The 12,523-nt window shown below is 42.1% G+C and overlaps 1 protein-coding gene across 1 annotated transcript in view; it reads left to right on the top strand.

The window, feature by feature from the left end:
• VPS41 (VPS41 subunit of HOPS complex) overlaps positions 1 to 12,523 on the top strand; it is a 186,033-nt gene that overhangs the window by 36,007 nt on the left and 137,503 nt on the right. Inside the window, exons 3-4 of the mRNA XM_058725448.1 lie at positions 5,735 to 5,842; positions 12,033 to 12,110. Coding sequence (XP_058581431.1) covers positions 5,735 to 5,842; positions 12,033 to 12,110 — 186 coding nt within the window. The remainder of the gene's footprint in view (positions 1 to 5,734; positions 5,843 to 12,032; positions 12,111 to 12,523) is intronic.

The following is a 12,523-nucleotide window of genomic DNA, read 5'->3' as shown; positions in this document are numbered from 1 at the left end:
GAAATTATTTACTTTTCACTTATAAATAAGACAGGCAAACCTTCTTTACAGTAACTTTATCTAATGGCCCGTGGATGACTGCTTTTATGCAAAATAGTCAAGAGGCTAGAATTAACTTTTCACATTGGATGCACATTTGATGTCCAGACTTCAGCAACATGTGGCATCTTATTATAAAGACTAGCATTCAGGGTTCAATTTGTATTTAACACATTTCCTCCAGAAGGCACACATCATCTTTGCCACATTTAATGTTAACTTTGTAAGGATTTCTGTTTCTTGCCTGTAGGTACATAAGTAGAAATCTTTCTTTTGTTGCTTTTTGTAATTTTCCTTTTTATAGGTTTTCTTAGACTTGGTTAATTTGTTATTTTAACAACAGGTCACTTCTAACATACGACAGCTCCTTGGGTTGACTTTCATCAGTTATCTTTTTATTTTTACTTTTTAGAGCATGCAAGTGGGGGAGAAGGGTGGAGGGAGGGAGGGGGAGAGTGGTGGGGGGAGACAGAGAGAGAATCTTAAGTAGGCTCCATATTTAGTGCAGAGCCTGATGCAAGGCGCAGTCCCACAACCCTGAGATCATGACCCAAGCTGCAATCAGGAGACAGATGCTCAATTGAATTAACCATCTAGGCATTCCCTGTCAGTTACATTTTTAAAGAAGTATGGATCTTTTAGATAACCATATGTATTATACTTCCTTTTGTCACTATTCTTAAAGTTATTCTTACAAAGTTAGTAGTGGGTACATCATCTTTGATTTTTCACACTTACTAAATAACTAATAGCTTGTATATACTTGGGGAAGAATATTTGATAGTTCATCAGAGACATGGAATACTGATTTTTTTTTTTCTTAAACCAGATTTTTTGCTTTTAAAATGTCATTACTTCTGTAGCTAGCCTGCACAATAGCCCCCTGATGATCCTCACCTGTTATTCCTGCCCTTGTGACCTCCCCCCCAAAACTGAATTGTGGCTGACCTGTATGATAAATGGAATATTGCAGGAGTGTGCCTCTTAGGCTAGGTCATATATAACTGCTTTCTCTTGGATCACTCACTGTGGGAGAAGTCCCTTTCCATGTCCTGAGGACACTCAGGCAGCATTAAGGAGAGGTCCATGAAGTGAGGAACCAAAGCCTCCTGCCAGCAACCAGCATCGACTTGACAACTGAGTGAGCCATTGTGGAAGCAGATGCTCTAACCCCAGTCCTGCCTTCAGATGATTGCAGCCTCAGCTGACATCTTGCCTGCGACCCCACGAGAGACCTTAAGTCTGAACCACCCAGCTAAGCCAGTCCTGTATTGCTTACCCACAGAAATATTAAATATTTAAAAAATTTTTTAATTTTGAGAGCGAGCATGTGAAGGGGTAGGGGAGAGAGAGAGAGAGACAGACAGACAGACAGACGGACAGACAGACACAGAGAGGAAGGAAGGAAGGGAGGGAGAGAATCCCAAGTAGGCTCTGTGCTCAGCACAGAGCCCAATGCTGGGCTCGATCCCATGACCCCAGGACCATGACTTGAGCTGAAATCAAGAGTTGGATACTCAACCAACTGAGCCACCCAGGAGCCCCTAAATTAATATTTAAATAGTTAAAATAATGTGTATTAAATGTGTCTTAAATAATAATATTATATATATTATATATATATATATACATATATAATAATAATAATGTGTCTTAAATCAGTACATTTTTGCATAATGTGTTAGGCAGCAATAGAGGACTAATGCAGCTACTAAACACTTTTAAAGGTTTCCTGTTGATCACATAGTTCATAGTTATTTGTAGGCATAGGGGTTGTGGAGGCTTCTGTTATGATTTGTAGCATTTGATAGGAGATTAGGTAGTGTACTATACAAGTCATTGACTTTAGGGCATTCATAACTCTGAATTTTGGCTCTGCGTATGTGCCTTGATGAAATTAAAATTTATGATCATAATTTTATGCTGAAAATCTGTAAAATGGAATAATTATTCTTAACTCTTGAGTGTTTTTTTAAGTCAAGATGAAGTGAGATATCTGATGTTAAGTCTGTTATATGACGTTCTGTTATATGAATGTCACCCTTTCCCCCGGTGACGATGTGCTTCTGTGACCTAGAGGTAAAGACCGCTCTTGCCATTTGAGTTTGCACCTCTGCCTGGTGTGTCATAATCTTCAACAGGCCCACCACAATCATTTTCCTTTTACTTACTTTTTCTTTTTACTAGGACGTGCCTAGGTGTGATTTTCTTCATATTTATCTTGCTTGGGATTACAGAACTTCTTGAATTTGTGGGTTGATGTCTGTCAGTTTCAGGAAATTCTCAGTTCTCTCCTGTTCTCCCCCAACCCCTGGCTCATTTTCCTTATTCTTCTGGGACTGTAATTAAAAGTGTTAGGGGGCGCCTGGGTGGCTTGGTCGGTTAAGCGTCCGACTTCAGCTCAGGTCATGATCTCGCGGCCCGTGAGTTCAAGCCCCGCGTCGGGCTCTGTGCTGACCGCTCAGAGCCTGGAGCCTGTTTCAGATTCTGTGTCTCCCTCTCTCTCTGCCCCTCCCCTGTTCATGCTCTGTCTCTCTCTGTCTCAAAAATAAATAAACGTTAAAAAAAAAAATTATTAAAAAAAAAAATAAAAGTGTTAGCCCTTTTCACTGTGCTCCACATATCTCCTATCCTTTTTCTGTATTTTTCATCCATTTTTCTACTCTGGCTTCCCTTTGGAGATCTATTTGACCTGTTTTACACTTCATTAAACCTTTCCTTAGCTTTGCTAACCTTCTGGTAAGCCATCTGTTGCATTCTTAGTTTCAGTTTTAAAATTTCTACTTGATTCTTTTTTACAGATTATAATTCCCTGTTGAAAATTTATATCTCTTTCATCTGTCTTCTCCATCTTCTTTTATTGACCATACTAATCATAGTTACAGTAAAGCCCTTTTTGATGATTCCAGGTCACCTGTGGGTCTACTTTTATGGTCTTTTCTCCTCTTTGAGTTTTAGTCACTGGGTCCTATCTTGTGGCATACCTCGTCATTTTTTTTTTTTTAATTGATTTTGCTATTCTCATTATTGTGAGTGAAAATGGTAGAGGCCCCAGTACTTTTATACTCCAAAGAGAAGTTTTCTTTTTCCCAGGAGTCCCCTTGTCCTTTACTGGACAGATAGGTTGGGGGTTACATACCTTAATCCAGTCAGGGGTTGAACTGAGTCAGAGACACACTGAAGTTTGGGTAAGCTACTTTTTCATGTCCCCTGGGTACCTGGGGATCCAAGTAACGTGTGGTATTCATCAGGACCTCATTTGTTGGTAATTCCTGGACTCTAATTCTTATCTTCTAAGCACATCAAGGCAGCTGTTTTGTATTTTTGAGGCTTTGTGTTTAGCTTTTTAACCTCATGCCCCATGTAGCTTTGGAAATTGGCAATTGTCTCATGGGGAAAATTGGCTGTGTAACAGGCTTACTTCTCTGCCCCTCTCCTCCATTGGGATCTTAGCCCCTCAAGTTTCCTGTTTTGTTACTTGAGTCCTACAAGTGCCAGAAGATTTGCGGCTTTTCCTACCCTCAGTGGTGGCCATCTTCCGAGGCAGAGCTTGGGTTCTCAGCCTCTTGTCTTATACCCAGAATCAGTAAATGGCTGGAGATTGCTAGCTCACCTTTCTGTGGTTTCTCCACCATCTTGGAATCTTGGCCCTTCTAGTTCAGGTTGCTTCAGCAGCCCTTTAATTGATGCCTTAGACTCGTGCTATGTATTTCATTCAGCCTTTCTAGAGGCTTAGAGGTGGGAGCATTGGTGTGCCTGAAGCTATCTGAATGTTAGCGGGAAAGTGAGGACTATACAATTACAGTACTTTTGAAGGGAATGTCAGTGAGTAGGTTGTTTTCATGAACTTCTGTTTTGGCCAGCTTTATCCTGTCACACTTACTGGTACATGCACATTTTATAGTTTGTCATTACATGTTGATACAGTAAAATAACATCTTTTCCTGAGTCCTCATAATAATTTTTCATAATTCTCCTTGATTTAATTCAGAACCATTATAGGCCACATAGATTCCTAACTTTGTTCCATAACTGTGAGGATTAAGGATATCTTTTGTTGTTGTATCAATAGTTAGGTTGAACATAGAAAGTGAGTAATAATACATACAAAACAACTAAGAAATTTTTAACACATTTAAAAAAAATTTTTAATGCATTAGGTTTATTCAGATGAAAGTAAATGGTACATTTTCTAACATAAACAAATGATCATGGGTTATCAGTTTTTATAATTAAAATATTTTTTTATGTATGAATACATTTTGTACATAAAATTTCCAATTTCCTTTCTTTGATTTTTTTTTTTTTGTAATTATATTTTTCTAACTAAAATGAGATATTCTCAAATCCAGCAAAAGTATTTATGGTCTTGAAATACAAAATCCACATCTTTAGAGGTTTATTGTATTCCTGTCTCACTGCTGTGTTTTTTGTCCATGATGTCAAAGTGACCGGTATTTTGCCCACATATCTTTTTTTTTTTTTTTATTTTTTTATTTTTTTTTATTTTTGGGACAGAGAGAGACAGAGCATGAACGGGGGAGGGGCAGAGAGAGAGGGAGACACAGAATCGGAAACAGGCTCCAGGCTCCGAGCCGTCAGCCCAGAGCCTGACGCGGGGCTCGAACTCACGGACCGTGAGATCGTGACCTGGCTGAAGTCGGACGCTTAACCGACTGCGCCACCCAGGCGCCCCTGCCCACACATCTTTTATTGGCATATATGGACGTACAGTTTTTGTATTTATTTATTTGCTTTTATTTATTTTTGAGACAGAGAGAGACAGAGCATGAACGGGGGAGGGTCAGAGAGAGGGAGACACAGAATCCAAAACAGGCTCCAGGCTCTGAGCTGTCAGCACAGAGCCTGACGTGGGGCTCGAACCCACGGGCTGTGAGATCATGACCTGAGCCAAAGTCGGACACTTAACCGACTGAGCCATCCAGGAGCCCGTTTTTTTTTTTTGTTTTTTTTTTTTTTTTTGTTTGTTTTAAGTTTAGGTATTTATTTTGAGAGAGAGAGAGAGACCGTGTGAGTGGGGAAAGGGCAGGGAGTGAGGGGAGAGAGAATCCCAAGCAGGTTCAGCACTGTCAGCTCAGAGCCCTATGCAAGGCTCAAAGTCACAAAATCACAAGATCATGACCTAAGCTGAAACCAAGAGTTGGATGCTTAACTGTCTGAGCCCCCCAGGTGTCCCTGGGTAGATAGTTTTATATTTAATATGCCAAGGTTGATTACTGTCGATGGTAAGTATGTATACTCCTGTCCTCAACTTTTGAATGTATTCTACTTGTGAAGTTGTAACAGTTGATGTACCCAATTGGAAAAATGGAAACCTGAAGCTCTATTTTTTTTTTTTAATTTTAATTAATTTTTTTGAGAGCTAGAGAGCACAAACAGGTGAGGGGTAGAGAAGGTGAGACAGAATCCCAAGCATGCTCTGTGCTTCAGTGCAGAGCCCAGTGCGGGGCTTGAACTTGCAAACTGTGAGATCATGACCTGAGCCGAGATCAAGAGTCAGACACTCAACTGACTGAGCCACTGGGGCACCCCAAAACATTAAGATCTTAACCTTTACCTATAGTTGTAGTTATTGACGATCATGGAGGAAGCCATCTCTGTTCCCCCTTAAGAATAATGTGTTTCGAGTCTATTTCAAATCTGTGATGGCTGTCATTTTCTGTTTTTTGTGTAGGAAGAAGAAAGTGAGGAGGAACCCAAACTGAAGTATGAAAGGCTTTCCAATGGGGTAACTGAAATCCTTCAGAAGGACGCGGCTGGCTGCATGACTGTCCATGACAAGGTAAGGTAGCCCTTGCAGAGGATTCTTCTCGAAGTCCTTTCTGTTGTTAAGTTTGTGTCTCCTCTCGACTCCTGATGATTTTGGTGGTGGCTTTTTCCAGTAATTGTATCTCCCTCCCACTCTTCCTTTCTTCTTCCTCTCCAACAGAAGAATGAGAACGACAACCAAAAACCTGATACGTATGTACACACATGCGCGCGCGCACACACACACACACACAGAACACATTGCAAGGGTGTATCAAGTAGAATTTAGATAGATGTGAAAGATTTCTAGCAAGTAGTTCTCGGCAGCTCTATCACTTTAAATTCTTCAAACTGTTAGTAGTAGAGTTGGGAAGTGTTCAGACTGGAAATCATGTAACACTCAGTGCTTTCATGATGGGAGGAGATGTTGCATCGGAGGTGTTAGGAATCATTACAGCGGCCCCAAATGATTACTTACATATTTTATGGGTTAATACGTTCCACATCTGGGGCTCTGCCATAACAAAACCCCCACCAGCTTTGTGAGTCCCCCACCAGCACCCTTTGCCTCTTCTTGGACCAAAACAAAATGTGTTCTGAGGGGGGAGTATTGGAGGCCTGGCGGTTTGAGCCACTGTCCTCTTCTCCCCCGTGGGCCTCCACAAGTGAGGCAGTCTCCCCAACTCTGATCCATCCCCTGGCTTCATCCTGAATCACCTGTAGTGCTTCTTCATCCTCCTCCTTCCCTCTACCCTTCCTTTTGTTTTTAATGTTTTTTTTCTTTTTGAGAGAGAAAGCTCAGAAGCAGGGGAGGGGCAGGGGCGGGGGGGACAGAGGATCTGAAGTGGGCTCTGCACCCATAGCTGAGAGCCCAGTGTGGGGTTCAAACTCCCGAACTGTGAGATCATGACCTCAGCAGAAGTCAGACACTCAGCCGACTGAGCCACCCAGGCTCCCCCTACCTTCCTTTTTACTTCAGGTTTCATCCCGCTGTTAATAGAATGCTTGTTCTCTCTTGCTTTAACCAGAAACCGCCTCCCTCGGGGCACCTCTTGTTGTGGCTGTCCCACCATGTACCCCTTCTCATTGTCGCCATCTTCCAGTCTGGCATGGCGACCACATCCCAGCCTGCTCGTCACCTTGCTTCGCTCGCTGAAGACTGGCCTTGCCATCCTTCTTGCGGGGCTTTTTCTTGATCTTAAATTTCAGTTTCCATGACTGCCCCCCAGGGACGCCTCCTCAGAATAGCGTGCCTGTTTATCCAGGTGCCTCGTTAACAGTTCCACCTTTTGTTCCATTTTTGCCAGAAGCTCGGCTCCCCCATCATGAGCGCCCCTTCTGCTCCCTCTGTAATCTCATATCTGGTTTTTGTTCTCTGTCCCATTTGGCAGCACCACAGTCCCTTTTGTCACCTAAGCCAAAGCTGGCTCTTCCTCTGCATCCACCCAGTCATTCCTAAGTCCTGGTGATTTTCTCCCTTCCCCTGCATGTGCTCCCAGACCACTCCCTTTTCTAGTTTAATTTTTTTTTTTCAACGTTTTTTATTTATTTTTGAGACAGAGAGAGACAGAGCATGAACGGGGGAGGGGCAGAGAGAGAGGGAGACACAGAATTGGAAGCAGGCTCCAGGCTCCGAGCCATCAGCCCAGAGCCTGACGCGGGGCTCAAACTCACGGACCGCGAGATCGTGACCTGGCTGAAGTCGGATGCTCAACCGACTGCGCCACCCAGGCGCCCCAATTTTTTTTTTTTTTTTGATGTTTGTTTATTTTTGAGACAGAGGGAGACAGAGCGCAAGTGGGGGAGGGGCAGAGAGAGAGGGAGACACAGAATCCGAAGCAGGCTCCAGGCTCTGAGCTGTCAGCACAGAGCCTGATGCAGGGCTTGAACCCATGAACTGTGAGATCATGACCTGAGCCGAAGTCGGACGCTTAACCAACTGAGCCACCCAGGCACCCTTCCCTTTTCTAGTTTAAACCCCTCTGCTGCCTGGTTGCTAGATCGTCTGTTGAAAATACAGGTTTAAAACCCTTGGGTGATTTTCACCATCTGCTACGTAAAGTCTCAGCTCCTTCATGTGTGGCACGTGAGGCCCCCTAAGATTCTGCCCTCTCGTGTAACCGGCTTTATGTCTTACCCCTTTCTGCTGTATGGGTGGTATTCTGGTAGCAGCGTGTGGCTGTTTTTACTCACACCCTCTCTTCTGCCCGGATCCTACCCCCATCCCACCTGCTCGAGTCTGTCGGTGTAGGCATTTGTCTCTTCTCTTTGGAACTTATGCACATGTTGCTTCGCAAATCCACAGCACTTCTTTCTACTAAAAGCAATCTTCCAGGGGTGCCTGGGTGACCCAGTCAGTTAAGCATCCGACTTCGGCTCGCATCATGATCTCACGGCTCGTGAGTTCGAGCCCTGCGCCGGGCTCTGTGCTGACAGCTCAGAGCCTGGAGCCTGCTCCAGATTCTGTCTCCCTCTGCCCCTCCCCTGCTCATGCTCTGTCTTTCCCTCTCTCAAAAATAAACACTTAAAAAAAAAAATCTTCCAGAAATTCAAGTCTGATCATGTAATCCTCTGTAGAATTCTTTAGTGGTTTCCTGATGTGGAAACATTCTCCCACACCCTTTTCCTCACCTGTCTTTCATCTCCATAAATATTCAGATGCTTTCTGTTAGCCAACCTTTCCAGCCTTATTACCTGTCTCTTCCTTGGACGCAAACTGGATGCCCCCACCATGTAAAACTATTTGTCATTTCTTGACTTTGTCCTACCCTTTTTTTTTTTTTTTTCCAAAGCTTATTTATTTAGAAAGAGAGAGAATGTGAGGAGAGGAGCAGAGAAAAGGAAACAGAATCCCAAGCAGGCTCCACACCATCAGTGCAGAGCCCAACATGGGACTCGAATACACGAACCGTGAGATCATGACCTGAACCAAGATCAAGAGATGAACACTTAAATGACTGAGCCACCCAGTGCCCCGACTTTGTCCTGCTTTTTGTAGGACTCCATGCCTTTGAGCAAGTTGTAGTCACTCTGCCTAAAATGATCTTTACCGCGTTCTGTCCCATCAGCCTCAGGGTGTACAGTCTAACTCCTCCTTCAAAGCTCAGCAAGCTGACACCTGCTGTGTTCCAGAGGGTCTTAGAGATGCTCCCATTTTAGGCATACTCTTTAAATTTAATTAATCAGCCCTTTCAATCTATCTCCCTCATTATACCATCACCTTTGAAGTTACACCTGCTTATTATCAAAGCGTATATAGGTGTTTTTTGTCTGTTGAATGAACCTCTGGATGAAGTGGGGAGCACGGTTTGCCTGTCCAGAGACCACACTTTAAGACCATAATTAACCAGGTTGGTCAAGGAGCCTTCTGACAGTGGGAACTGTACTCAGTACTGACTTTTAGAACATGCACTCTTAACATGATGCCCATGTTTCTATTTATGAAGCCTCTGATCCAGTTGAGAGTATCTTGGCTCTTAATTCTAGCCTTAGGTGTGCCAGTGATTGACTGTTTCCAGGGAGGGCCTATCAACTCCTGGGGCTTCTTTTCTCATGTCGAGTTAAAGGCACTCCCTGCTCTAATATTTTGAATACTATAAAATGGTATGCGAAACATAGATGATTTTATACAGCTGATCACGTATGAAACGGGCTCCTTCTTGTTTCCTTCGTGGGGTCTGAAGGACTGCTTATGCTTTTCTTCTGCTTCCACAAAGTCCACTCATTCAGAGTAAAAGCAGTTAAGCAGTTATTCCAGGGTATGGGATGGGTCAGAAGGATTGGATGCCCAGTCTGCTAGTTTATAAAAGGAGTCAAGTTTCTATAATTAAATATGGAAGGGACTAATTAAATTATGCTTATCCTTTGACCATCCTGGATTTTAAGTGTTCCCAGGTTAAAAATGCAATGGTTACAACAGCTCAAGGCTTTTAATGGCTGGAAAGAATCACATGATTCTGCAGGCATGGGCAGAGAGAGGCAGACACAGAATCCAAAGCAGGCTCCAGGCTCTGAGCTGTCAGCACAGAGCCTGACGTGGGGCTTGAACTTGTGAACCGCGAGATTGTGACCTGAGCCACCCAGGTGCCCCTGGGAAGAATCACATTTAAAGGGTTTCTATTTACCTTTGTGATTTGTGGCCAGATTTGCATTTTTGTTGTATTTTGAATAGTCTGAAACATGTAAGGGAAAGTGTGACTCCTCAATAGTCTCAGTAGTTAGATTGTCTAAGACCTATACACTTGACTTATCGGGCTTTTTTTTTTTTTTAAGGGCACGTATTTATTTCTAAAAGGCAGCAGCAACAATTGATCTAATCCAAATGATGAAATGTTTTAGTAAACAAAAGGTAGCTTGTCCTAGAAACTGCTGCATTTGTGTTCAGAAGTGTTCTAAAGTAATTATGGTTTCAGGTTGAAACAGGAAAATCAAAATAATTACGTTTTCTTTCTATCTGAAATATTAAGTGAATGAAACTAGCAATTTTGAAAGAAAGAAAAAGGGAAGGAATTAATATTTGGGTGCTCTGTATAGAACCTTTAAAACTTTTGATAAAATCAAGTATAATTGGAAGTTCAAGAATGGCCTCCACAGAGGTGTTGCAGAATCATCCAGTGTTAAAGCAGTTTAAGGATCCAAGCCCCCTTAGTTTTCTAACAAACTAAATACAGTATTTATGAGGAGAATCAATACCGTCCAGTACTTGGGGCCCAGTGAGCTTTTAAGACTCATTGTTTCACCATAGACCGCTGCGGAATGAAGCGGAGTATTTGTTTTTAGCTAGTAGTATGTGGGTTTTTTTCTACTCAAATACTGTCCGAGTGTCACTGTGGAGAAAAAATTACAAGCATCTGAGCCATCTGAGTCCTCTGTTTCTGATTAGAATGTTCTTTTGCTTTGGAGGCAACGTCCCGGTTTGGTTTAAATATTCAGACTAATTTCCCCCTAGAATTACCTCTTGCCCCTTCGTTTGCAGGGCCCGGGCATCCACTTACACCAGGCTGGCTGTCTGCCCTGGATGAATAATCGGCACGGCACCTGGTGCACTCAGGCAGGCCTGTGTGGCCAAATCGTCATACCTAGTTATGTCTGCACACCTGATGTTTTATTAACCAGTATTGATTTTTTTACCCGGGGGACTTTTTTCTTTCTGAAAAAAGGCAACCTTGCAGGAGTGAAAGGCATTGCAGGGGATGAATTTCTAATGAGCCCCTTCTCTCCCTTTTTGTGACTTCTCTTTAATGTAGCTTCATATTTTAAATGAAATTTCATTTTCAGCAATTCCATTTTGATAAAATCCTTTTAAACCTTGACTTCCTGTAAGGTTATTTTTATAAACATTGTGCTGCTTGGCTAAAACGCTTAGTAGTGACTGTAAATTTCAGCATTTCATTATAGGTTGCAACGAAGCATGCTCACATGCAATGAAAGACCTAGAATTCGGAACATTTGAGTAATGGGGAAAGGAGTAAAATGGAAGAAAAAAATCTCCTGTTCTATTTCAGGTAGTTCTCAACTTTCTTCAGGTTTGTTTAGGGTTGGTTCAAAGAATTAAAGGAACGGTGGGAGTCCAGAACTTGTTCCTACCATAAACTGAATACGTAGCTTATCAGTTATTTTGTGACGGGAAAGGATTCTTTTTTGCATTGGGATATAAACCTCTGTAGTCAGTGTTACCCACTAACTTTTAGAGAGCATCTAATGCTAACTGATGATGTAAATGCTTCTGAGCTTTTCATCCCCCAAAAGGACTCAGATTTTGCTTCCTAAAAAACAGTACTCTGTTGTTTGTGTGCATGTACATATATGTTTGTTAAACCCACATGATAGCACAGATTTACACATTTGCCATAAATTAAGGGGGGTTTCATCATTTCCTTTTGACTTTGAGCTCAACTGTAGGTTGTTCGTGCTTTCCCAGCTGCATGTGAATTTGCTGCCCCAGTCCGTCAGGCATTGTGTACAGACCGCAGACACACCATTAGTCGTCAGTAGATGAGGGTCGTCATGAGTCATTCTGACAGCCAGCGTGCACTCCTACGGCAGTCAGCCCTGCTCTCTTCTTTCCCTGAAGCTGGAAACAAGCCTCCTCCAACGCGTGCACATCTTCCGAGGCACTGCAGAGATCACTTACGCATTCAGAGTGTCGACTTTGAAATTGGTTTGATTGCTAAATGTGCGTTGGTGGGCTCACTAATAAACTCCCCCCTCTGTTCTTCTTGCAGTTTTTGGCACTGGGCACACATTATGGCAAGGTTTATTTACTTGATGTCCAGGGGAACATCACTCAGAAGTTTGATGTAGTAAGTATACGGTGTAAAATAATGTATGAGCTAAACTTCATGCTGAAATTTTATGCTTTACATTATTAATTTTAGCAGTGTAATAGTATAAAGAAAGGGTCTCTATCAATTAAATCAGAGTGCTTAAATGTAACTCTTGAATTTTACAGTATGCTAAAAATTATAACGGTGAACATAAAAGGAAAGAGGTCTATATATATACATACATTTTATGTTTTGGCTGAGTATCTTTTGTATATAAACTCCATTTAAAAATTAATTTTTATAAATCCATTGAATTGTAATTCTTGAGTTGATGATACTCATCCCTTTGGCTTTGAATGGTATTCAAAATATTTCTCTGTGCATTTTAAATTAGAACAATGTGGAATATCTAGGCGAGTTGTTATTTAAAAAAAAAAAATCTTTTATTA

Source organism: Neofelis nebulosa, chromosome 4 (assembly GCF_028018385.1).
Source record: "Neofelis nebulosa isolate mNeoNeb1 chromosome 4, mNeoNeb1.pri, whole genome shotgun sequence".
NCBI classification, from domain to species: domain Eukaryota; kingdom Metazoa; phylum Chordata; class Mammalia; order Carnivora; family Felidae; genus Neofelis; species Neofelis nebulosa.
The sequence above is the reverse complement of the archived record's forward strand: the minus strand, read 5'-3'. Positions and strand labels throughout refer to the sequence as shown.